Below are 26,379 nucleotides of genomic sequence, written 5' to 3' on the forward strand. Positions count from 1 at the left end.
GTAAGGAAAGGCAAGTTGAGAAATCCAAGGACAGTGAGCCAGATTCATAGACAGGGACAGAATCCTCAGAGGGGAACTACCTCCATTGAGTCTCATCCCAGTGTCTGTGATAGTGGCTGATTTACTTACTCCTGCAGGAGATTCCATGAAGATGCCCCTGGGCTGGTTCTTAACTTCTGGGCTGCTTCCCCTCTCCTGGCTGTTGCTGCCTATGCTCGGCGTTTTGTTGCTCAGAGCAGATATGTCCCTCTCCTACCACTCCTGGGGTTTTGGATGTAAATCACAGCTCTGAAATCACCTGGTCTTGATGTGACTGCCCCCTCCCCCCTGCCCCATGCCTAAAACATAGCACTCCTCAGTGTCACCCTACTCCTCCTGGGGCAGATTGTCTCACTCCAGCAGGAAGAGCCCCAAGTGACTTTGGAGGCCTGCCTCAGCCACTCTGCGAACAAACCTAGGCCCAGGGCATGGTCCCAGCAGATGGACTGCTCTGTCAGGTTGAAATGTTGGAAGAAAGCATGTTTGCCTTTCTTGTCTAGGCTTGGTTTCCTCTCCACTGACTCTAGCAAGTTGTCTATTCTTTTGTAATGGGACACAGGAGTTCTTCAGAATCACTGGGCTATGCAACCCCCCCCCCCCATGAGAAACCACAGGATTTATGAAAAAATGGAATTAGGAGCATAGTACTCAAAAATGTTATCAGTGACACGGAAAAAAGATAGAAAACTAGTATAAACCTAGTGTAGTTTGACACATATTAAAGTGTCAAAGTGTCATAAGAAATACAAATACTGCGATTAATTTAATACTTTGTGAAGGACATGAGATTTGCTTGTGGAAGTGTGTGGAAGGGCTTCAGCTTGTGAGCTATGGTGAAGTGGTGTAAAGAGCTTTGTCTGAACTCAGAAAGTTGTGAAGTGAGATAAGGTAGCTGGTGGATGTTAGAAGTCTGTGTGTGTGTGTGTGTGTGTGTGTGTGTGTGTGTGTGTATCCTAGGATGCTTACTCTCAGCTCGATGCAATTTTTTGTGTTTGGATTGCACAAAGGCAAAAGTGAAATTCAGTTATCCTCAAGTTGTTTCATAGTGTATCATTGGTGTTGTGCATTCAAAACAAGTGATAGCAGAAGGGAAGGGACTGTATCTTCCTTTGTCTGTGTCAGTAGTCTTTTCCTAAATCTTTTAGCTCAATAATTGAAGATTCCAAGGACTGAGAACTTAAAAAAAATCTCTATTGCACACACTTGTGCCTGAGTCCTTTCATGGCACTTCCCAGTTGCAACCTGCATTTCCAGGATCTTTCTTTCACTGACTCAATCTCTTGTAAGAGTCATCTTTGTATATTGCTCTCACTTCCTCACATTTTAAATCTGTGATCATCTAAAATCCGTCCTAGGGCAGCCCCGGTGGTTCAGGCCTGCCTTTGGCCGGGGGTGTGATCCTAGAGACCCCAGATCGAGTCCCACGTCGGGCTCCATGCATGGAGCCTGCTTCTCCCTCTGCCTGTGTCTCTGCCTCACTCTCTCTCTCTGTGTCTCTCATGAATAAATAAATAAAATCTTAAAAAAAAAATAAAATCTGTCCTATTGCTATATTGAAACTGCTTTTGCTAATGACTTCCATATTGCCTAATTGAATGAGCATTGAATTAGAGAGAGTCCCAATAGGGACTAGATGGGTAAAACAATTAGAGAAGTAAAACAATTAGAGAAGGATTTATGTATAAAGGGACTATTTATAAGGATGTCATCAGTAAAAGACCCTAAAAGATAATGCAGTGACCTTGGGTTAGTAACAGCACTTGTTACCAGCTTTAGATGTGAGGGAGGAGTCACTAGATTTTTGAAGTAGGGAGTTGGCAGAGAGAAGATTACCTTGAAAGGAACTTTTTTGATTGATGCTGAATTTATTCTATCTCTTCAGTCATGGATTATGTTTATTAACTTTGATGCCACTTTCTCATGTTGATTTTGCTCAAATATCTGGTTGTTTTTGGTGTTAAATTGCAACGGACAGGATGAGCAAGTAGAAGTTAATTTTATTCTTACACTAATGCCAACAATGGAGAAGAGAGCACAGATCAAGTATGAATACCGAGTTTCATTAACACAAAGGCAGAGCTGAGCTGGGTTAAGGTGTCAGGTGGAATGGGTTTAAGCCCTGGGATGAGCAAGTGGAAAATGTACTGGAGGACTTCGGTGGGAGATTGATCAATGGGATGTGTCAAGCACATTGAATTATTCCTGAGATTGCCAATGTTTTTGTCTGTGATTAGGCATCTGTGTTTGTTAATTGGCACCCTTAGAAATTAGACTGGTACACTTTACAGGGACTGGGAGATAGGGTACTATCTATTTCAGTGTTTACATTAGATAATTCCCAGGTTCTTGAGGACATTTCCTAGGATGCAAAACTGGCAAGAAGTTAGGACAAGACTTCTATACACTGTAAAGGGACACAGAAAGAACTTATAATTACAAATTTGCTCCAGCAAGTGCTCTAAGAAAACAAAGGACATTGGCCTATAGTCTTGCAGAAACTGTCTGAAGTTTAGCCATTTTGATCTCTTGGTTTTTTTCCTAGTAGGCAATCAGGAAGCTGCTGTATTTGATTGGTGCATTACAGGAGATGTAGGGTGTGCTAATAGCTTGATTTATACTTGAGCATATTCCCTGTGCTTCATGGAGTATGATTATAGCCATGTGGGTCACTGTCCTGTTTTCTGACCCAATTTTTAATATTCTGAAACATCCACCACAGTTTCTTGACTTTTGGCCTATTTCTTCAGGAATGTATGTGCAGGATGACAGACCTGCCTACTATCCTGAGCTGCTCATTTATCAGCAGCTTGATTTTTCTCATGGCTCTCTGCTTCTTGTAGCATCAGGGATCTCTGAATCTGATTCAACATTATTTTTGTGGGATTTTTTCCTGTGCACCTTTTGGGCTCCTATCATTCTTTCACAGTAATCTTTCATCTTTTAGAATTGCCTCGTGTTTCTGTTTCATAAAACACTCTCCATTTGTTATTATGCGTTGATTTATTTTTGAATATCTTGTCAGTATTGATAGGTTTTAGAGTAGGAGGAGGAAGGGAGTGCTAAGTTTATCATGTTGATCCAGAGATCTTTGCAACTTTTTTACTCTTTAGAATTTTTGAGATTTTCTTCATGACTTATAATTTTATCAATGTCTGAGAATAAGACATGCCAAGAACATGATGTACATTATCTGTTATTACTGAGTGTTAGATATTCAACATTCATTCAAATCCACCTTTGTATAACTTTCCTTTATCATAGATACTGGAAAGCTAAAGTACTTGGGAATCTTCTCTGTTATTAGATATGAACATCAGATTAATTTCTTACCAATCACATATAAAGGTCTGTGGAAGCTTCCTTTTCCATCTTTTCTTTTTTGTTTGGAGTTGAATGTTGAGGATGGTGGTCATTGCTTTGAATGGAAGAGCAGAAAAATAGAAAAAGCCTTGTCTTTTGTTGGTATAATGGAAGTGTCATAACAACTCTGAACTTCCTGATTCTGTGTGTGTGTGTGTGTGTGTGTGTGTGTATGTGTGTGATGAGAGAAATAAACTTCAGTCTGGTTAAGCCACTATAATCTAGTGTCTCTTATACAGCTAAACATAATCCTAATGAATTCTTGACTAATATTAGTGAGGCACACCTTTCCCCTTCTTGATATTTCACTGGTTATGTAGGCCAGTATATTGTTAGAATACTACTGGCTTCTGTTCACCCTTCACCCTCTTTTCAGAGTAGGAGTGTCTCAATATGAGTAAGTAATATAAAGAAGAAAAATGATGGGCATGTAGAGCTCAGTCTCTTTTTCTCTTCTTGTTTCTGTAACATGCATCTCTGTGGTTGGCAGCCATATGGTAACTCCAGGTTTTTTTTTTAAAGATTTAATTTATTTATTCATGAGAGACAGAGAGGCAGATACAGGTAGAAGGAGAAGCAGGTTCCCTGCAGGGATCCCAATCTGGGATTTGATCCCTGGACTGGGAATCACACCCTGAGCCGAAGGCAGACACTCAACTCCTGAGCCACCCAGGCATCCCAGTAACTCCAGTTGTAAATAAAGGTCCTATGTCTGCAGTGTCCTATGTCTCAGTAGTTTGGGAGAGTCCGTTTGATTAAAGAAATTGTTAGCATTCAAAATGCATGTTTAGACACAAAAATTCTCAAGAAAATATTAGCAACAGAATTTGGCAATGCATAAAAATGATTATATGTTATAATTAGGTGTGTTTTATCTCTGAAATACAAGATTGATTTAACATCTGAAAATCAATGTACTATGCCATGTCAATGGAATATAAATCCAAACCACATGATCATCTCAGGATGTAGAAAAAGCACTTGACAAAATCTCATACTCCTTCAAGATAAAAATATTTACAAGCTAGGAATAGAAGAGAATACCCTCAACCTCAACCTGTTAAAGGGCATCTATTAAAACCCCACAACTAATACACTGATGATGTAAGATTGAATGTTTTCCCTCTAAGATCAGGAATGAAATACAGATATCTGTTCCCACCACTTCTATTCAACATTATACTAAGGTTCTATCTAAGACAGAAGGAAAAAACTGAAATAAAAGACATTTTGGGGACACTTGGATGGCTCAGTCGGTCAAGCATCTGCCTTTGGCTCAGGTCATGATCTCAGGGTCCTGGGATCAAGCCCAGTGTCAGGCTCCCTGCTCAGTGTTGAGCCTGCTTTTCTCTCTCCTCCCTGCTCATGATCTCTCTTGCTATCTCTCTTTTTCTCAAATAAATAAATAAAATCTTAAAAAAAAATTCTGATGCTGGGCAGAGTCAGGTGAAGATGGTGGTCACAAATCCATACAGAGAAGACTTCAGAGTAATTGGAAGACTCAGAGCTTAAAAGATGAAATCACATCTGAGAAGCTAATTGGAGTAAAACTGCGCCAAAGGAAAAATTTACTGCAGCTGAGTTTGAAGTCCTGAAGAAATACCTTCATGGTGGTGGTGATATCCTTGTGATGCTAAGAGAGGGGGAGAATCCAGATTTGACACCAATATTAACTTTCTTCTAGAATAATATGGAATCATGGTTAATAATGATGCTGTGGTTAGAAATGTATATTATAAGTATTTCCATCCTAAAGAAGCTCTAGTTTCCAATGGAGTCCTGAATAGGGAAATGAGCTGTGCTGCAGGGAACGCTGTGCCTGGAATCATTGATGAGGAAAGCAATGAAAACAATGCTCAGGCTCTCACCTTTGCCTATCCTTTTGGTGCCACACTGAGTGTCATGGAACCAGCAGTGGCTGTTCTGTCCACAGGCTCTATTTATCACTTAACAGACCCATTCTGGCTTTCTGTCACTCGAAGAACCAAGGTGGAAAGCTGGTAGTCCTTGGCTCATGTCACATGTTCAGTGACTAATATTAGGATAAAGAAGAAAGCAGCAAAATCATGGATGTTGTTTTCCAGTGGCTCACAATGGGAGACATCCACCTAAACCAGATCGATGCTAAGGACCCAGAGATTTCTGACAACATGATGCTGCCCAGCAGACACCCTGTCAGAGCAGCTTCGAGTGTGTCTCTAGGAGGGCAATGAGAACCCGAGAGACTTTACCATCCTCTTCAACCTGTTCATTTACCAACTGGATACCACTTCCCTCCCCAAGGTCATCAAGGCCCATGAACAGCTGAACGTGAAATATGAACCTCTCCCCCTCATCCAACCTCAGTTTGAGAGGCCACTGCCAGCCCTTCAGCCAGCAGTTTTCCTTCCCTGTTTCAGTTTCCTCCACTGGAGCTATTTGACTTAGATGAGACATTTTCTTCTGAGAAGGCCCGCCTTGTTCAGATTACCAATAAATGTACTGAAGAAGACCTGGAATTCTATGTCAGAAAGTGTGGTGACATTCTTGGAGTAACTAATAAACTACCAAAGGACCAACAAGATGCCAAACATATTCTTTTGAGCATATCTTCTTCCAAGTGGTGAGTTCAAGAAATTGAACCAGGAACATGACACTGATACAAGTGAACCAGCATTCCAGAACAATTTCTGAGTATCATGCCTCTTGAAGCATCTTCTGTCTCCTGATTCTCTTTGTAAACTATTTTTGAATTGTTTTTCAAATCCTTACAAAATTGTCTATACACTCTTTAACCCATGAGTTATAGGTCTGTGCATCTCCTGTAGTGACTACATTTTTAAAAAGATCCTTGTGTAAGATACGTTCCATTTTTAAAATGAAATCTGACTGAACCTGTACTTAAAAAAAAGACATTCTAATTGTAAAGGAAAGAGTAAAACTATCTCTATTTGAAGACAACATTATCTTTTTAAAAAAGATTTTATTTATTTATTCATGAGAGACACACACAGAGAGAGGCAGAGACATAGGCAGAGGAAGAAGCAGGCTCCCCACAAGGGACTTTATGTGGGACTGATGTGGGACTTGATCCCAGGACCCAGGGCTACAACCTGAGCCAAAAGCAGACATTCAACCACTGAGCCACCCAGGTACCCCAACAACATAATCTTGTATGTAGAAGATCCACTCAAAACTATTATAACTATTATAACTAATAAATGAGTTTAGCAGGGTTGCAGGATATAAAGTCATTTGCACAAAAATTATTTGTATTTTTTACACTATTAATGAACTATTCAAAACTGAAATAAAACAATTACATTGAAAACATAAATAATGAAATATCTAGGAGTAAATGTAATAAAAGGAATAAAAAGTGTGTACTCTGAAAACAACAAAACATTTTGAAGAAATTAAAGATGAACTAAATAAAGGTAATGATATCTTGTGTTCATGGATTAGAAGTATTAATATCATTGAGATGGCAATACTCCTCAAATAGATCCATAGATTCCATGAAATCCCTATCAAAATCCCAACTGCCTTTTTGGCAGAAATGGACAAGTTCATCCTAAAATTCACATGGAAATTCAAGGTACTAAGAACAGCTAAAAAATCTTAAAAAAGAACAAAGTTGGAGGACTCACACTTCAAATTTACTACACAGTTATAGTAATCAAAACAGGATGGTATTGATATAGGGATATGCATATAATTCAGTGGAATAGAATTGAGAATTCAGAAATAAACCTTCACACTTATGATTAACTGGTTTTCAACAAATTTATCAAATCAATTCAATGGAAGGAATAGTCTTTTCAACAGATGATACTCGGATAATTGGATATCCACATGCAAAAAGGTGCAGTTGGACCCTTTCCTCATACATCATATATAATATGTGAGAACTAAAAGTATAAAACCCTTAGAAGATAATGTAGAAACAAATATTTATGACATTGGGTTAGGCAAAACCCATGAAACCAAAAGAACAATCAAACAAAGAAAATATATAAATTTAATGTTGTCAAAATTAAAAATATCCATGCTTCAAAGGATACCAGCAAGGCATTCAAAAGACAACCTACAGAATAAGAGAATATACATGCAAATCATGTATCTGATCAGGAACTTGTATGTAGAATATTCAAGGAACTCTTACAACTCAATAACAAAAGGACAAACCAACCAACTAAAAATCCAGTTTAAAAATGGGAAAAAGATCTGAATGAACATTTCTCTAAAGAAGTGATACATATGGTCAATAAGCATAACATCATTAGCCATCAGGAAGTGCAAATCCAAACCACAAAGGAATACCACTTCACATCAACTAGACTGCCTATCATCAAAAAGGGTAGATAATAGCAAATGAGAAATGGACTTTTTTTTTTTGAGAGAGAGAGAGAGGGAGCCTGCATATGAGTGAGGAGGGAGGGAGGGGTGAGGCAGAGTGAGAGGAAGAAAGAGAGTCTTAAGCTGGTCATGAAGCCTAACTCAGAGCTCGATCTCATGGCCCTGAGACCATGACCTGATCCAAAATTAAGAATCAGATGCTTAACCAACTGAGCCACCCAGTCACCCCCAAAATTAACTCTTTATTGCAGAATGATCTTAGATTTTTAGAATTGTGTTAGTTGTGAAGATAGTATAGAGTTCCCATATATTGCCACTCTCAGTTTCCCTTTTGTTAATTATTTATCTGGTACAGTACATTTTTCACCTTTAATGACCAATATTTGATACAATATTAACTAGAGTACATACTTTATTCAATTTTTTTTTGTTTTTTTTTTTTTTTTTAGTTTTCACCTAATGTCTTTTTTCTGTTCTGGGATTCCACCAGGACATAATATCACATTTAGAAACATTTTGATTGATAGTTTTCTTATGATTAGATCAAGGTTATGTGTTTTTGTAGAAAAACCATAGGGGTAAAATGATGCTATTCTCATCATATTATATCAAAGAGACTTATTATGAACATGATGTATCATATTGATATAAACTTGATCAACTAACTGACATAGTGTTTGTTGGGTTTCTTCATTTGTAAACTTATTATTTCTCCCACTTCCCATACTGTGCTCTTTGGAAGAAGAAATAAGGAATTATGTTTCACCTATTTCAGGGTGATGTATGTACATAAATTATTTGGAAATTTTTTACATGGAAGATTTGTCTATTATTCTCCATTCATTTATTTATTGCATCATCCATTTATATCAGTGTGGACTTACGGTATTTATTTTGTACATTGGGTATTAACTGAGTACTAGGACTTCTGATGTGTAAAGAACTTAGAAGTTACAAGAAGAAAAGTTAGAAAAAAGGAATATTAATAATTTTTCTTGTATCCATCAGGGAACTGATTATTGCCAGGCAAAATGCCACCCTAAAATTTGGTGAGATACAAAAACACTGGTTTTCCTATCTGGTTACTTACAGAAGAAGCTGTTGGAGTGACAAACTGGTAGGAAGAGTTCAAAGGTAATTTTGAAATAATCAGGAGCTACAGTCTTAGAGAGGCCCCACACTTTATAGCCAGCAAACTCAGCAGATTCTCCTAGTAATGATCCAAGAGAACACTCGTGGCAGGGGGAGGGGAAAAGTTAACATTGTGAAATAATCCCAGAGCATTTTCCATGGTAAAGGTTTTGTCTCCAGGAGAAGAGACTTATTAGAGCCATACCCAATTTAGGGGAAGTGTATTCCTCTGACTCCAGGAAGTCAGTTAGTCCTGTGACCTCAGTTCTCTGATGGGTCCAACAAAAGTGGTTAGTTTTCCATTTGTCCAGTTTTATCTTGATGTAAGAATGTGAGTGACAACTTCTGAGTTTCCTTTACAAGTTGCAGCAAAAGGAAGTCTCTGATTCTCACATTATTTTTACTGATTTCTTAGTTCTCCAAAATCTCTACACCCCTTTAAAGATGTTTGTCCATCATCTCTACTTGTTCTCACCAGGAATCTTTGAATTATCTGAGAGGATTAATAATATCTCTCAGCCATTAATAGAGATGAAATCCAACCTCTTGGAGGGCCAGATTAAAAGAGATTCTAGTATCTTTCTTTTAGGGCTTATTTTTTTCTCCCTGAAATATCAAAGGATCTCAAGGACTGGTCCAAATATCACATGGAAAGAGTAAAAGGCTTTAACCTATCCATTAGTGCACTACTCTTTGTCAGTTGTCAGCGCTTTTGTTTTTGGTATATAGGATCACAATTAAAAACAGGTGAAAGCCCATGGTCCAATTCTGCCTTGACATTAGATATAAAACTCTATCTAACTTGCTCTATTCAAAGGAAAGATGATTCAATTCCTTAAGGATTAATGTGAGAATTTTATCCTCACATTTGAGCTTCCAAATTTACTGGCATAAATTAGGATTCACTTTGAAAAGTCTGCCATAATGCCATGTGATTGGGTCAGCATGAAACCCAATCATATCCACATATTATCTTGAGTCAGCATTGCACCCTTACTGATATATACTCTGGCATTGATATAAATAAAAAAAAATTGACCAATTTTCCCCCTCTTTTTCCCCTAAACACATATCATTTCTCTTATGGGAAAAGTTTCTCTTTAGGTACTTTTGGTGTCCTTTATACTTTCAGTAAACCACTGGATATCATTGGGATTTTCTCAATTCAGTAGAGAAATTCAAGTAATGTTGAATGGTAACAAAAAGCAGTTGCAATATTCCTCTTTGGGCTCTAATGAAAATAAACTCAAGAGTTGGTAAAGATTTTATAAAGTAACAAAATACTGTCAAGTTCTTGACTTACATTTATATAACAGGATCTTCTAGGTTGACTCGAGAGGATTTAAAATGTATTGTATTGGACAGGAAAATTGCTGTAAACTTTTAAATGGAATATTCTTTTATTAAAAGACAAGTGAAAAAAAAGACAAGTGATTTAAAATTTTACTTGGATATCATTCTTTCTTATTGTCAATTTATGTTTTTAAAAGTTAGTAGCAAGGTTGAATAGAGAGAAAGGGGTTAAGAACAGGGTCTGCTTGGATTTTAATGTCATTGTCAACTTCTTTCCCATTGGACTTGGGCAAGTTTCTCAGTAACAATTGTGTCATCTAAATAACGATTGTATTTGTTTCATAGGATTGTTATGCAATTATATGAATTAATATTTGTGAACTGTTTACAGTGCTTGGAACTTAGTATATGCTGTATAAAACAGGTGAATTAATTTGAATTGATGTTCTTAGCAATTGGGAGACATGGGATTTTAATCCAGGGCTGTTGCACTCCAAAGCCTGTGCTCTTTCTGTAATACCAGTTATAAAAACCAGCCATTTAAAGCTGGCTCACTTCCTGGACACATTGTCACCCAAACCAAGCACCCTCTGGAAGCCCACTCTCAGCTCCTGGGTCCGGAGGGCATAAACCATGGGGTTAAAGGCTGGGGGCATGATACTGTGCAGCACATTGAAGAGAGCAGGGATAAGGGGGACCTTTCTTCCTGCCAGCTGGGTGACAGACACCACAATAACAGCCGTGTAGAAAAAGAGAATGAGGATGAGATGGGAGCTGCAGGTACTCAGGGCCTTTGATGTTGCTTTAGCAGAGTTCAGCCTCAGCACTGAGCGAATAATCAAAGCATAGGAAGCAAAGACCAGACCCATGTCACCCCCAACCATAACCCATACCAAGGCCAACTGGTAAAATCTGTTAATAGTGATGTCATCACAGGCCAGACTAGTGACCCCCAAATTAGAGCATAGACAGTGGTCAATTTCATTCCTGGAGCAGTAGTGTCTCTGGGCAGCCAATACAGGCACTGGGAGGGTCAACAGGCCATTCCTGAGCACCATGAACAGTGTGACTTTGATCACAAAAGCCTCAGTGAGTATGGAGGGGTACCGAAGGGGGTAGGAAATGGCTACATATCTATCGATAGCCATGCAGAGGAAGATGCCTGACTCCATGCCCATAAAAGAGTGGATGGCATAGATCTGAGCAAAGCACTCAGGGAGGCTGATGGCCTTGGCATCAAACCAGAGAATGGCCAGGATCTTGGGTATGATAGTGGTAGCCAGGCCAATGTCCACTATAGCCAAGACACCAAGGAACCAATACATGGGCTGGTGCAGGGAAGGCTCATGTTGGATGGTGATTAAGATGAGGATGTTGGCACAAAGAGCTAAGATGTAGAGCAGAGCCAGGGGCAGAGAGAGCCAGTGCTGCCACTCATGAATGCCTGGGAGCCCCAGGAGGATGAATTCAGGTACTTGAAACCTGGAGCTATTGGTTATACTCAGGGTGATATCCATATTATGGAATGTCTTCTTCTCAGCATCTGCCTATGGATTAAGAGAAGCAAGGACAGTCTATGGTTAGCTTAGGTGAATGTCAAAGCTTGTGTACAGGTGTAAGATTCACCAATAATAATTCAGTCCTTTGAAATATAATGTATCCTTTATCTCCTTGAGATTCTGGGGAAAGTTTACCTAAGAATAAGAAAAGGTCCATTATAGATAATAAGATTAAAAATGTAATATAATAAAAGTAGAGATTCACTGATTTTATGTGCTGGAAATCCGGTATGGAAATTTGTTTTCTCACAGTTTTGTAGGCTAGAAGCCCAAAATCAAGGTGTTGGTAGTCCTGGTTTCTTCTAAGTCCCTTCTTGTTGACTTTTAGATAGCTATCTTCCGGTGTCTTCATTTCATCCACTCTTTGTGAATGCACATGTCCAAATTTACTCTTCTTAAGAACACTAGTCACATTGGATTAGGGCCTGTGGTCAAGATTCATTTTAACTCAATTACCTCTTTAAAGACGTTTTCTACAAAGCTGTTAATTCTGAGGTACTAGAGATTATAATTTCAATGAATGAATTGAGGGATACAATTAAGCCAAAACAAGTAAGTAAAGTTGGAGAGTAGAGGTGATGTCTCCATTCCTGGGGATCTTCAGCAAGAGAATAAGTAGCTGCAATTAGAGCTCTGATCAGTCTTTCTAAGTGCCTTGTTGCTGGAAAATAGTTTTTGACATAAAGCACTTCATTTAATTTTCACCATATATAAGTGTTATTCATATGAGGAAACTGAATGATTTGTCTAGATAAGGATCATGTATTGAAATCACTAATAAGTGTCAAAGCTACAGTAAAATTTTAATGTTATGCATTTAAATCCAACATTCCTTCCATAAAATCTTAGTGGATACGTTAGTACCCTATAGAATAGCATGTTTCCTCTTCTGATTATTAAAGTAATGTTAAAATACCTAGAGTTGTATTTTTAAATCACCAATTTTATTAACAAAAGATAGAAGGAGGGACAAGTGGCAATAAACTTTTATTTTTTTTCAAGATTTTATTTAAATTCAAATTAGTTCACATATAGTGTAGTATTAATCTCAGGAAAGAATTTAGTGACTTGTCAGTTGCATGGAACACTCAGTGCTCAGTACATCAAGTATCCTTCTTGATGCCTATCACCCAATCACCCTACACCCCTAGCCCCCTCCCCTCCAGCAAGCCTCAGTTTGTTTCCAAGAGTTAAGAATCTCTTATGGTTTGCTTTTCTCTGTTTTCATCTTATTTTCTTTTCCTTCCCTTCCCTATGTTCATCTGTTTTATTTCTTAAATTCCAAGTGACAATAAACTTTTAACAAACTATATTTCTGTATGGTACAAGTTGGAAATAGAGCATGCATTTTTTTTTTGCACATAAACATTTTTTTTCTTTGTCTAAGGAATTTCATGGCTTACCCTTGGCCCTTTCACACTTGGTCCTCTTCATTTTTACATTCTTGATTTCATTAATTCTTTAATCTTTGGAAAACTTTTCAAATAAGTGTACCAGAAAGTGTATTTAAGAGACGGATGTCAGCAAAATGGTGGAGACTAGGAACCTCTAGGTCCTTGTTCTACTACAGAACACCAAGCAACAGATTGACCAAAATAGCTTTGTGGAAGTTTTAGAAACTGAGAAACTAAGTCAGGATCTATAGGAAACAGGTAAGTGCCCAACCAAGGAAATGCTACACTCAAAATTGCAGAAATTTTCATGGCATTTTTTCCCTCTTTCTTGCCTCACTCTCTCCTTTGTGCAAGGTGGTACACACAGGAGGAATCCACCCAAGTCTTAGTTCCTCTCTTGAGATGTAAAGTAAAAAGTGTTTGTAAGGGCTTCTGACTGGAAAATCCCACCCTTTTGAGGTTGTCCGTCATTCCTGCCTTTTTTTTTTTTTTAATTAAGATTGTATTTATTTATTTGAGGAAGAGAGAGAGCGAGCACACAAGCAGGGGCAGTAGCAGATGGGGCAGGAGAAGCAGGCTCCCCACTGAGCAGGGAACCCAATGCAGAGCTGGATCCCAGGACTCTGGAACCATGACCTGAGTGGAAGACATATGCTTAACCTACTGAGCCACCCAGGAACCCACCCAGTTCTATTTTCTGATCATAGACCTTAGTCTTTATAAAAGTGAAGAGCTTGTGAGAGGGAGGTACTGGAAGTGAAGAATCGAATAAGGAAAGCCAGCCATGGAAGCCAAAGATAAGACACATACTAATCAAATTCAGAGATCAGGACAGAAATACTGGAATTTGGGACACATCCATCCCCTCACCTCTTGGAATGTAGATTATTGGTTGGTTTCCTTACCAATAGGATCTTTGAAAAGGTTCTCTCAGACAGGCACTGCTTTCTGTAGCTGCTTCAGCACTCCTGGCTTCAGCTGCCTGTATTCAGTCATTTGTTGTTCAGAACAGATCTGTAGCTTTGTTTGACATCTCTGGAGTGGAGCTTTAGAATAAATTAGGTGCTGGGGATGCTCTGGTTTTGTGAGCATCTATATAAGCCCTCACCACTCTATTCTAAGCATTCTCCTGGGTCTAATGCTTTTTTTATTTTGAAATGGGAAAAGGGCTCCAGTGCCCTTAGGGGTTAGCTGAGTAATTTCAGCAAGTAGATCCACTCAACGCTAATCTCAGAGCAGCCCACCAGATGGACAGCTTTCTATTCCAGACTCCCCAGAGTTTAACTCACTCTTCTCTGACGAATAATGCCCTTCAGATTAAAGGACATTTCTGAAGTATCCCCCCTTCAAATATATCTTTCCTTCATATTCCTTCTAGAGATTACCCCATCTATTTTCCCCTTCATAAACTTTGTGAGTAACCTCTTTATTTTGTTAACTCTTCCTCATCTCCTTAATACTTATTTCACAGTTTAATTTTTATTTCAACATTGCACAGAAATTACTCTTGCTAATGCTTGCTCTCAAATAGCCAAAAAGAATGGATTTATAATGTCATCTTACCTGAACCCTTTCTAGTATTTGTCTGTGTTGATCGGTTCTTTCTAGGAACCTCTCTTGTCTTTCAAGATATGGTACTTTTAGCGTTAATTAAACTGAAATGAAAGAGTGATAGTGAACACGAAATCAGATCAGATGCTCCTTAATGAGAAAGGTATTTGTTGATAATTATGTCTAAAATGGCAGTCCCATTCTTTCCTTTATCTTTCTGCAAGGTGGTACACACAGGAGGAATCCACCCAACTTCCCTTTATCTCGAGGGCAACTATCACAACATGCCAAAGTATGGAGTTATTTCTTTGTCACTTTGATTTATAAAATTATTACCTTATTCTTTGGGTTGTCTTCTTACTTTTTTGATAATATTCTTTGAAGCACAAACAGTTTTTTAATTTTGATGAAGTCCAATTTGTCTGTTTTCCCCCCTTATCCTTTGCTTTTAGTATCACAGCTAGGAAGGTTTTGCCAAAACAAAGGTCATAAAGATTTGCTTGTACATTTTTTCTGAGAGGTTTGTAGTTTTAGTTTTCATTTTTAGGTCTGTGACTCATCTTAAGTTAATTTTTGTATGTGGTGCCAGGAAGCATCCAACTTCTTTCTTTCTTTCCACATGGATGTTGAGTGCTTCTAGAATAATTTGTTGAAAAGACTATTCTATTATTGAATGATCTTGGCAACCTTGCTGAAAATTGGTGGACCATACATATACAAGTTTACTTGTGGACTCTTTTTTTTCCCAAAGATTTAATTAATTTATTTATCTAGAGAGAGAGCATGAGCAAGGAGGAAGGGGAGAAGAAGGAGAAGCAGACTTCCTACTGAGCAGGGAGCCCGACATCGAACTTGATCCCAGGACTCTTGGATCATGACCTGAACTGAAGGCAGACACTTAACTGACTGAGCCACCCAGGCACCCTATTTGTGTACTCTTAATTCTCTTGCATTCAACTATTTGTCTATCTTTATGTCAATACCACGTTGTTTTGATTACTTTGCTTTGTAGTCAGTTTTGAAATTGGGACATGTGAGTCCTCCAACTTGATTTTTTCCAAGATTGTTTTGACTCAAGGTTCCTTGAAATTCCACATGAATTTTATGATAAGCTTGTCCATTTCTTCAAGAAAAAAAAAAGCAATTAGTATTTTCCTAGGATTGTATTGTATCTGTGGATTAATTTGGGGAGTATTGCCATCTAGTCTTCCAATCATGAATACTGATATCTTTACATTCACTTAATTCTAATTTAATTTCATTTTTTAAATTTATTTGCTGATTTATTTATTTAAATTCAATTTAGTTAATATATACTGTATTATTAATTTCAGCGGTAGAATTTAGTGATTCATCAGTTGCATATAATGCCCAGTGCCCATTATATCAAGTGTCCTCCGTAATGCCCCTCACCCAATTACCTCATCCCCCCCACCTATATCCCCTCCAGCAACCCTTAGTTTGTTTCTTATAGTTAAGCTTCTCCTATGGTTTGCATCCTTCTCTGTTTTCATACTTTAATGTTTTTTAGAAATGTTTTGTAGTTTTAATTGTACAAGTCTTGTAACTTCTAGGTTAAATTCTTAGGTATTATATACTTTTTTAAAAAAGTATTTTATGTTTTTTGATGGTATTGTAAATGGATTTAATTCCATTTTTGAATTTTTCTTTGCTAATGCATACGAATACATTGATTTTTATGCTAATGTATCCTGCAAAATTTCTGAATTTATTAGTGCTAGTGTTGTGTTTGTGTGTGTGTGTATTCTTTAGGATTTTCTCTGTATAATATCATATCATCTGTGATTAGAGATAGTGCTACTTCTTCCCTTTTTATTTGGATACTTTTTACTTTTATTTTTTCATTGCCTAATTGTCTTAGTCAGTCTAGCTAAAGGTTTGTCAATTTTGTTGATCGTTTCAAAGAGCTGAATCTTGGTTTGGTTGATTTTCATTATTCTTTTCTATTCTCTATTTCATTTATTGACACTGTAATACTGTAATCTTCAGTTTTTCCATCTTTCTTTTTGCTTTGTGTTTAGTTTGCTGTTCTTTTCCTAGTTACTTAAGCGGAAAAGTTAGGTTTTTGATTTAAGATCTATTTTATTCTTTTAATGTAGGTGTTGTAGGTATAAATTTTGAGCAATGCTTTTGCAATATCCCATAAGTTTTGGAAAAATATATGTTCATTTTTATTCTTATCAAGTATTTTCTAATTTTCTTTTTGATTTTCTCTTTGACTCAACTTTTTAAAACTATGTGCTGTCTAATTATCACATTCTTTTAAATTTCCAGTTTTCCTTCTATTATTGAATTCTAATTTCATTCCATTATTATTAGAGAAGACACTTTGTATGATTTCAGTCTTTTTATATTTATTAACTCTTGTTTTGTGGCCTAATATATGGCCTATCCTGAAGAATGTTCCATAAGACCTTAAAAAGAATGTGCATTTTGCTCTTGTTGGTTTGAATGTTTTATGCATAACCATTAAGTCTAGTTGGTTTATAATGTTCAAATTTTCTATTTCCTTATCTTATGTGTGATTATTCCATCCATTGTTGAAAGTGGTTGTTGAAATCCTCAAGTATTATTGTTGAATTCTTTACTTTCCCCTTCAATTCTGTCAATTTTTCTTTTTATATTTTGAGGCTTTGTTATTTGGTGGGTATATATGCATTATTGTCACAGTTTCTTGATGGATTTTTACCTTTTGTCATTATATAATGTCTTTCTATATCCCATGTAGCAATTTTTTACTACTAAAGTCTAATCTAATATTAAGTATACTAATATATATCATGGCTTTCTTTTGGTCACTGTTTTCATGGATTATCTTTTTCTTTTCTTTCACTTTCAATGAATTTCTGTTTTGGTTTTAAAGTGAGTCTCTTTGTAGGCACTATATGGTTAGATCATGTTTTAGTTAACCTATTCTGCCAATTTCTGCCTTATAATTGGAGAGCTAACCTAGTTAAATATAAAGTCATTATTGATAAGGGAGAACTTCTGCCATTTTACGAATTGTCTTCTACATGTCTTATATCTTTTGTATTCCTGAATTTCTCAATTCTATGTGTTATACAAATATTTTATAGTATACTATTTTGATTCCCTTCTTTTTTTCCCTCATATATATATGAGGAAACAATATATACATTTGTTTTTGGAGATTATAATTAACATCTTAATTTATAATAATTTTGTTTGGGGATCCCTGGGTGGCACAGTGGTTTGGCGCCTGCCTTTGGCCCAGGGCGCGATCCTGGAGATCCGGGATCGAATCCCACGTCGGGCTCCCAGTACATGGAGCCTGCTTCTCCCTCTGCCTGTGTCTCTGCCTCTCTCTCTCTCTCTCTCTGTGACTATCATAAATAAATAAAAAAATGTAAAAAAAATAATAATTTTGTTTGAATTAATATCAATATAGTTTCAATAATATTCAAAATACTTTGCTTTTTATATAGTTCTATTCCCTTTATCTTGTTGTTGTCACAAATTACATTTTTATATGCCCACAACATAAATTTATAATTGTTTTATAGTTGTACTTTAAATAATAAAAAGTTGTTTACTAGTAAATTTATAATTGTATTTTTAAAAGGCTAAAAAAATTAATTTCACTGTAGTTAATGTGCAAAGTTATATTGATTTCAGGTATTCAATATAGTGATTCAACAATTCTGTGCACTACTCAGTGCTCATAACAATAGGTGTACTCTTAATTTCCTTCACTTATTTTACCCATCCTCCCTTCCACTTTTCCTTTCCTAACATCAGTTTGTTCTCATTGATAAGAGTCTGTTTTTTGGTTTCTTTTTCTTTTGATCATTTGTTTTGTTTCTTAAATTTCACATATGGGGACACTTTGGTGGCTCAGTCGGTCAATTATCATACTCTTGGTTTTGGCTTAGCTCATGATCTCAGGGTCATGGGATCTAGCCTCATGCCAGGCTCCATGCTCAGCAGGCAGTCTGACAGACAGTCTCTCTCTCTCTCTCTCTTTCTCTCTCTCTCCCTCTGTCCTTACCCCCATGACTCTCTCTCTCTCTCAAATAAGTAAACAAACAAACAAACAAACAAATAAATCTTTAAAAAAATTCCACATAGGAGTGAAATCATATGGTGTTTGTCTTTCTCTGACTGGATTATTTCACTTAGCATTGTACTAGATCCATCTCTATTGTTGCAAATGGCAAGACTTCATTCTTTATATTATAAAGGGTGAGTAGAATTCCATTGTATGGATATATACAACATCTTCTTTATCCATTTATTTATACATGAGCACTTGACTGTGTTCATAATTTGGCTATTGTAAATAATACTAGAATAAATATTGGGGCACATATATTTTTTTTGAACTAGAATTTTCATATTCTTTGGGCTAATACCCAGCAGTGGAATTACTGGATCACATGGTAATTCTGTTTTTAAGTTTTTTAGAAATATTCATACTGTTTTTCACAGGTGCTGTACCAGTTTGCACTCCCACCAACAGTGAATGAGTGTTCTTTTTTCTCCACATCTTCACCAACACTTATTTCTTGAGTTTTTGATTTTAGTCATTCTGATAGGTATGAGGTGATATCTCACTGTGGTTTGATTTGCATTTCTTTGATGATTAGTGATTAGATGATTAATTATATTTTATATCTACACATGTTGTAAACTACTTATGTACATTCAACTTTCTTTCGAAAAAGGAAAGTTTTATTCAACTAAAACATCCACTGTTAGCATTAACTACTTCTTAAATGATAAATTTCTCCAAATATTAAATAATACCATATATCAGCATTGTTAAAATTTATTCAAATTCTCCTATTACTGCTACTCAATTGGAGAATGTTCTCCTTTTTATCTTTTTTTTTGCATATTTTTTATTGGAGTTCAATTTGCCAACATATAGCATAACACCCAGTACTCATCCTGCTAAGTGCCCCCCTCAGTGCCCATCACCAAGTCACCCCAACCCACCCACCCGTTCCTCTTTCCACCAACCCTTGTTTGTTTCCCAGAGTTAGGTGTCTCTCATGTTCTGTCACCCTCTCTGATATTTATCACTCATTTTCTCTCCTTTCCCCTTTATTCCCTTTCACTATTTTTTATATTCCCCCAATGAATGAGACCATACAATCTTTGTCCTTCTCCGATTACTTACTTCACTCAGCATAATACCCTCCAGTTCCATCCACGTCGAAGCAAATAGTGGGTATTTGTCTTTTCTAATGGCTGAGTAATATTCCATTGTACACACTGACCACATCTTCTTTATCCATTCATATTTCTTTTTTTTTAATTTTTATTTATTTATTCATGATAGTCACAGAGAGAGAGAGAGAGAGAGAGAGAGGCAGAGACACAGGCAGAGGGAGAAGCAAGCTCCATGCAGGGAGCCCGATGTGGGACTCGATCCCGGGTCTCCAGGATCGCGCCCTGGGCCAAAGGCAGGCGCTAAACCGCTGCGCCACCCAGGGATCCCTCCATTCATCTTTCGATGGACACTGAGACTCCTTCCACAGTTTGGCTGTTGTGGACATTGCTGCTATAAACAATGGGGTGTGGGTGTCCTGCTGTTTCACTGCATCTGTATCTTTGGGGTAAATCCCCAGCAGTGCAATTGCTGGGTCTTAGAGCAGTTCTATTTTTAACTCTTTGAGGAACCTCCACACAGTTTTCCAGAGTGGCTGCACCAATTCACATTCCTACCAGCAGTGCAAGAGGGTTCCCCTTTCTCCACATCCTCTCCAACATTTGTTGTTTCCCATCTTGTTAATGTTCACCATTCTCACTGGTGTGAGGTGGCATCTCATTGTGGTTTGGATTTGTATTTCCCTGATGGCAAGTGATGTGGGGTGCGGAGCATTTCCTCATGTGCTTGTTGGCCATGTCTATGTCTTCCTCTGTGAAATTTCTGTTCACGTCATTTTCCCATTTCATGATTGGATTGTTTGTTTCTTGGCTAAGTTCTTATAGATCTTGGATACTAGCTCTTTATCTGATATGTCATTTGCAAATATCTTCTCCCATTCTGTAGGTTGTCTTTTAGTTTTGTTGACTGCTTCTTTTGCTGTGCAGAAGCTTTTTATCTTGATGAAGTCCCAATAGTTCCTTTTTGCTTTTCTTTCCCTTGCCTTCATAGATGTATCTTGCAAGAAGTTGCTGTGGCCAAGTTCCAACACCCTGTGTTCTCCTCTAGGATTTTGATGGATTCTTGTCTCACATTTAGATCTTTCATCCATTTTGAGTTTATCTTTGTGTATGGTCTAAGAGAATGGTCTAGTTTCATTCTTCTGCATGTGGCTGTCCAATTTTCCCAGCACCATTTATTGAAGAGACTGTCCTTTTTCCAGTGGATAGTCTTTCCTGCTTTGTTGAATATTAGTTGACCATAGAGTTGAGGGGCCATTTCTGGATTCTCTATTCTCTTCCATTGATCTATGTGTCTGTTTTTGTGCCAGTACCACACTGTCTTGATGACCACAGCTTTGTAGTACAACCTGAAATCTGGCATTCTGACGCCCCCAGCTATGGTTTTCTTTTTTAATATTCCCCTGGCTATTCGGGGTCTTTTCTGATTCCACACAGATCTTAAGATGATTTGTTCCAACTCTCTGAAAAAAGTCCATGGTATTTTGATAGGGAGTGGACTGAATGTGTAAATTGCCCTAGGTAGCATGGACATTTTAACAATATTAATTCTTCCAATCCATGAGCATGGAATATTTTTCCATCTCTTTGTGTCTTGCTAAATTTCTTTCAGAAGTGTTCTATAGTTTTTAGGGTATAGATCCTTTACCTCTTTAGTTAAGTTTATTCCTAGGTGTCTTATGCTTTTGGGTGCAATTGTAAATGGGATTGACTCCTTAATTTCTCTTTCTTCAGTCTCATTGTTAGTGTATAAAATGCCACTGATTTCTGAGCATTGATTTTGTATCCTGCCACGCTACCAAATTGCTGTATGAGTTCTAGCAATCTTGGGATGGAGTCTTTTGGGTTTTCTATGTACAGTATCATGTCATCTGCAAAGAGGGAGAGTTTGGCTTCTTCTTTGCCAATTTGAATGCCTTTTATTTCTTTTTGTTGTCTGATTGCTGAGGCTAGGACTTCTAGAACTATGTTGAATAGCAGTGGTGAGAGTAGACATCCCTATAATGTTCCTGAGCTTAGGGGAAAGTCTCCCAGTGTTTCCCCATTGAGAATGATATTTGATATGGGCTTTTCATAGATGTATTTTAAGATCCTGAAGAATGTTCCCTCTATCCCTACACTCTGAGGAGTTTTGATCAGGAACGGATGCTGTATTTTGTCAAATGCTTTCTCTGCATCTATTGAGAGGATCATATGGTTCCTGTTTTGTTCTCTTGTTGATATGATCTAAAACTTTGATTGCTTTATGAGTGTTGAACCAGCCTTGCATCCGGGGATAAATCCCACTTGGTCATGGTGAATAATCTTCTTAATGTACTGTTGTATCCCATTAGCTAGTATCTTGGTGAGAATTTTAGCATCTGTGTTCATCAGGGATATTGGTCTATAATTCCCCTTTTTTGGTCGGACTTTGGTTTTGGAATTAAGGTGATGCAGGCATCATAGAACAAGTTTGGTAGTATTCCACCCCTTTCTATATTTCAGAACAGCTTTAGTAGAATAGGTATGGTTTCTTCTTTAAACGTGTGATAGAATTCCCCTGGGAAGGCATCTGGCCCTGGCCTTTGTGTCTTGGGAAGTATTTGATGACTGCCTCAATTTCCTCCCCAGTATTGGCCTGGTCAGGTTTTCCATTTCTTCCTGTTCCAGTTTTGGTAGTTTGTGGTTTTCCAGAAATGCGTCCATTTCTTCTAGATTGCCTAATTTATTGGTGTATAGCTGCTCATAATAAGTTTTTTAAAATCGTTTGTATTTCCTTGGTATTGGTGGTGATCTCTCCTTTTCATTCATGATTTATTAATTTGAGTCTTTTCTCTTTTGTTTTTAATAAGGGTGGCTAATGGTTTATCTATCTTATTTATTCTTTCAAAGAACATACTCCTGATTTTGTTCATCTGTTCTACAGTTCTTCTGGTCTCTATTTCAATGAGTTCTGCTCAAAACTTTATGAACTCTCTTTTTCTGCTGGGTGTAGGTTTTATTTGCTGTACTTTCTCCAGCTCCTTTAGGTGCAAGGTTAGCTTGTGTATTTGAGTTTTTCCAATTTTTTGAGGGACGCTTGTATTGCAATGTATTTCTCTCTCAGGACTGCCTTTGCTGTATCCCAAAGATTTTGAATGGTTGTATCTTCATTTTCATTAGTTTCCATGAATCTTTGTATTTCTTCTCTAATTTCCTGGTTGAGTGTTTCATCTTTTAGCAAGATGCTCTTTAATCTCCACATGTTTGAATTTCTTCCAAATGTCTTCTTGTGATTGAGTTCATGTTTCAAAGCAATAAGGTCTGAAAATATGCAGGGGACAATCCCAATCTTTTGGTATTGGTTGAGACCTGTTTTGTGACCCAGTATGTGGTCTATTCTGGAGAAAGTTCCATGTGCACTTGACAAGAATGTGTATTCAGGTGTATTTGTGTATTTGGGTGTAAAATTCTGTAAATATCTGTGAAATCTGTCTAGTCCAGTATATCATTTAAGCTCTTGTTTCTTTGGAGCTGTTGTGCTTAGAAGAGATGTCATTTGCAGAAAGCATTGTGTTGAAGTCTCCCAGTATTAAAGTATTGTTATCTAAGTATGTCTTTACTTTGGTTATTAATTCATTGATATACTTGGAAGTTCCCACATTAGGGGTATAAATATTCATGATTGTTAGGTCCTCTTGTTGTATAGATCCTTTAAATATGATAGAGTGTCCCTCTTCACCTCTTACTACAGTCTTTGGGATAATCTTTAATTTATCTGATATGATGACTGCTACCCCAGTTTTCCTTTAAGGATCATTTGAATGGTAAATGGTTCTCCAACCTTTTATTTTCAGGCTGTAGGTGTCCTTACATCTAAAATGAGTCTCTGGGGGATCCCTGGGTGGCTCAGCGGTTTAGTACCTGCCTATGGCCCAGGGCGCGATCCTGGAGTCCCACTTCAGGCTCCTGGCATGGAGCCTGCTTCTCCCTCCTCCTGTGTCTCTGCCTCTCTCTCTCTCTCTCTGTCTACCATGAATAAATAAATAAGTCTTTTTAAAAAAATAAAATGAGTCTCTCATAGACAGCAAATAGATGGGTCTTGCCTTTTATCCAGTCTGATACCCTGTGTTTTTGATGGGATAATTTAGCCCATTCACTTACAGAGTTACTATTGAAAGATATGGATTTAGTATCATCATAATACTTACTCAGTCCCTGTTTTTGTGAATTATTTCTTTGGGCTTCCTCTTTCTTTTATATGGTCCCCCTTAATATTTCTTCCAGAGCTGGTTTGGTGGTCACATAGTTTTTCAGTTTCTGCCTATCTTGGAAACTCTTTATCTCTTCTTCTATTCTGAATGAGAGCCTTGCTGCATAGAGTATTCTTGGCTGCATGTTCTTCTCATTTAGGACCCTGAATATAGCCTGCCAGCCCTTCCTCACCTGCCAGGTCTCTGTGGAGAGGGTTGCTGTTAATCTAATATTTCTCCCCATATAAGTTAGGGATCTCTTGTCTCCTGATGCTTTAAGGATTTTCTCTTTATCTTTGGAATTTGCAAGTTACTATTAAATGTCGAGGTGTTGAGTGGTTTTTATTGATTTTAGGGGGGGATATCTCTATATCCTGGATCTGAATGCCTGTTTCCCTCCCCAAATTAGGGATGCTCTCAGTTATGATTTGTTCAAATACCCTTTCTGTTCCTCTGTCCCTTTCGGCACCCTCTGGGACCTGAATTAGACGTAGATTTTTCCTTCTGAGGCTGTTATTTATTTCCCTTACCTTTTCCTCATGATTGTTTTTCTTTTTTTTCTTCTGCTTCCTTCCTTGCCATCAACTTGTCTTCTATGTCACTCACTCGTTCTTCTACGTCATTAACCCTTGTCATTAGGGCCTCCAGTTTGGATTGCATCTCATTTAATTGATTTTTAATTTCGGTCTGATTAGATCTAAATTCTGCAGTCATGAAGTCTCTTGAAGCCTTTATGCTTTATCCAGAGCCACAAGCAGCTTTATAATTGTGCTTCTGAATTGCCTTTTTGACATCAAATTGTAATCCAAATTCTGTAACTCTGTGGCAGAGAGTACTGTTTCTGATTCTTTCTTTTGTTATGAGTTCTTCTTTCTAGTCATTTTGTTCCATGCGGAGTGACTAAAAAGGAAATGTACTGGAAAAAGGAAGAAAAAGAAAAAACAGAAAACAAAACAAAACAAAAGAAAACAAGGAGGGGCATCCTCTGGTTCTGTATATTGTAAATCCTATAACTTGTGCTGGAGCTTTCCAGTGCTGCTTGACCAAGAACTTGCTCTTCCCCTGTCCTTCCAGCTGGTCTTCTGGGGGAGGGTCCTGCTGTGCTGATTTTCAGGTGTGTGCATCTGAGGGAGTTGCCCCACCTCCTGCCAGGTACGTGGCTTAGTGGGAGCTGTTTATCTTGTGAGGCCCCTGTTCCCTGGTGGCCCCACTCTGTCCCTGGCACCGGGTGACACCAGGAGGGTGACCAACACTAGCGGTGGCCAGCTCTCCAGCCCTGGAGTCAGCACCTAAGGTAACTACCATGGTCTCCGAGTCTGGAGGGGCCTGGATGCTGGGGGAGGTGGGGGGGGGGCGCTGATCTGCCAGCTCAGGGTGCCCGGTGGCAGGAGCATCCTCACTGTCCTGTGCTCTCCCTGTCTCTGCCTGTCCCAGGGGAGCACTGGATCCTGGGCGGTGTCCCCCAGGCCCTGCGTTTGGGGACCTGAGCTGCTCCCGAGGCCTGGCAGGGCTCGCCCTCCAGCCCTTTACCGAGATCATCCCCCGGCGTGTGGCACGCTCTCCCCTGGGGCGCACTTCCTCAGTTAGTGACCCCAGGAACCTAGAGGCTCCACTGCCCCTCCTGCAGTTCTGCCCCAGTTCCCTGTGAGTGCCTTTCCATCTGGGAAGAATGCAGTGTGGATTTTTAAAGTTCCTGCCTCTCCAGGACTGGGCTTTCCTGTCCTGGAGGCTCTTGCTGTCTGGCCTTAGCCTGGCTCCTTGTGGGACCCCTCCCCCACTGGATTAAAAAAAATTTTTTTTTTCTGACTTTCTACCTTCTTAGAAGCACAAACCCTTCTCTCTAGCATTTTAGCTGTTCTCTCTTTAAATCTCAGGTTGAATTCATAGGTTTTCAGGATGATTTGAAAGTTATCTAGGTAAGTTGGTGGGGACAGGTGACTTGGGAATCCTACTTCTCCACCATCTTGCCCCGCCTCTGAATGTCTCTTTCTTACAAAGAGATTCAAATGACAAAAAAATGTGGTAATCTTTTGAAAGAAATTCAGGTGAGTATAATGAATGTAGCAGAATTTCTTAGCCCAATTCACTTAATTTTATTATGGTATTTTGTGATGTCTATAGTCAAATATTGTCATGGAAAAATATAGGTGCATGTTTACTAACCAAAGCAGAGGGCTTATAAAGCAATTTTTGGTATGTAATTTCAATTTCTTGACAATAAGAAGTTAGTTTAAGCTTGTTTAAAAAGCAGTAATGAAATGCCCTTTTTGCAGGCCACCGTACATTTACTGGAAGTTTTTTTCATTCCAATGATGGCTTTAACACATATTTGGGAACTTTGTCAACATC

General features: G+C 38.0%; 1 protein-coding gene and 1 pseudogene across 1 annotated transcript; one reads left to right on the forward strand and one right to left on the reverse strand.

Annotated features, from left to right (window-relative positions):
- The first annotated feature begins 5,046 nt into the window (after positions 1-5,046).
- Positions 5,047-6,115, forward strand: LOC140615440 (intraflagellar transport protein 52 homolog pseudogene; annotated as a pseudogene).
- Positions 6,116-10,712: 4,597 nt separating this feature from the next.
- On the reverse strand, positions 10,713-11,678 carry LOC140615441 (olfactory receptor 56B34-like). Its single transcript, XM_072795300.1, has one exon. The coding sequence runs from the start codon at positions 11,676-11,678 to the stop codon at positions 10,713-10,715; it is 966 nt and encodes a 321-aa protein (XP_072651401.1).
- Between the last annotated feature and the right edge of the window lie 14,701 nt (positions 11,679-26,379).

Source organism: Canis lupus, chromosome 23 (assembly GCF_048164855.1).
Source record: "Canis lupus baileyi chromosome 23, mCanLup2.hap1, whole genome shotgun sequence".
Lineage (NCBI taxonomy): Eukaryota > Metazoa > Chordata > Mammalia > Carnivora > Canidae > Canis > Canis lupus.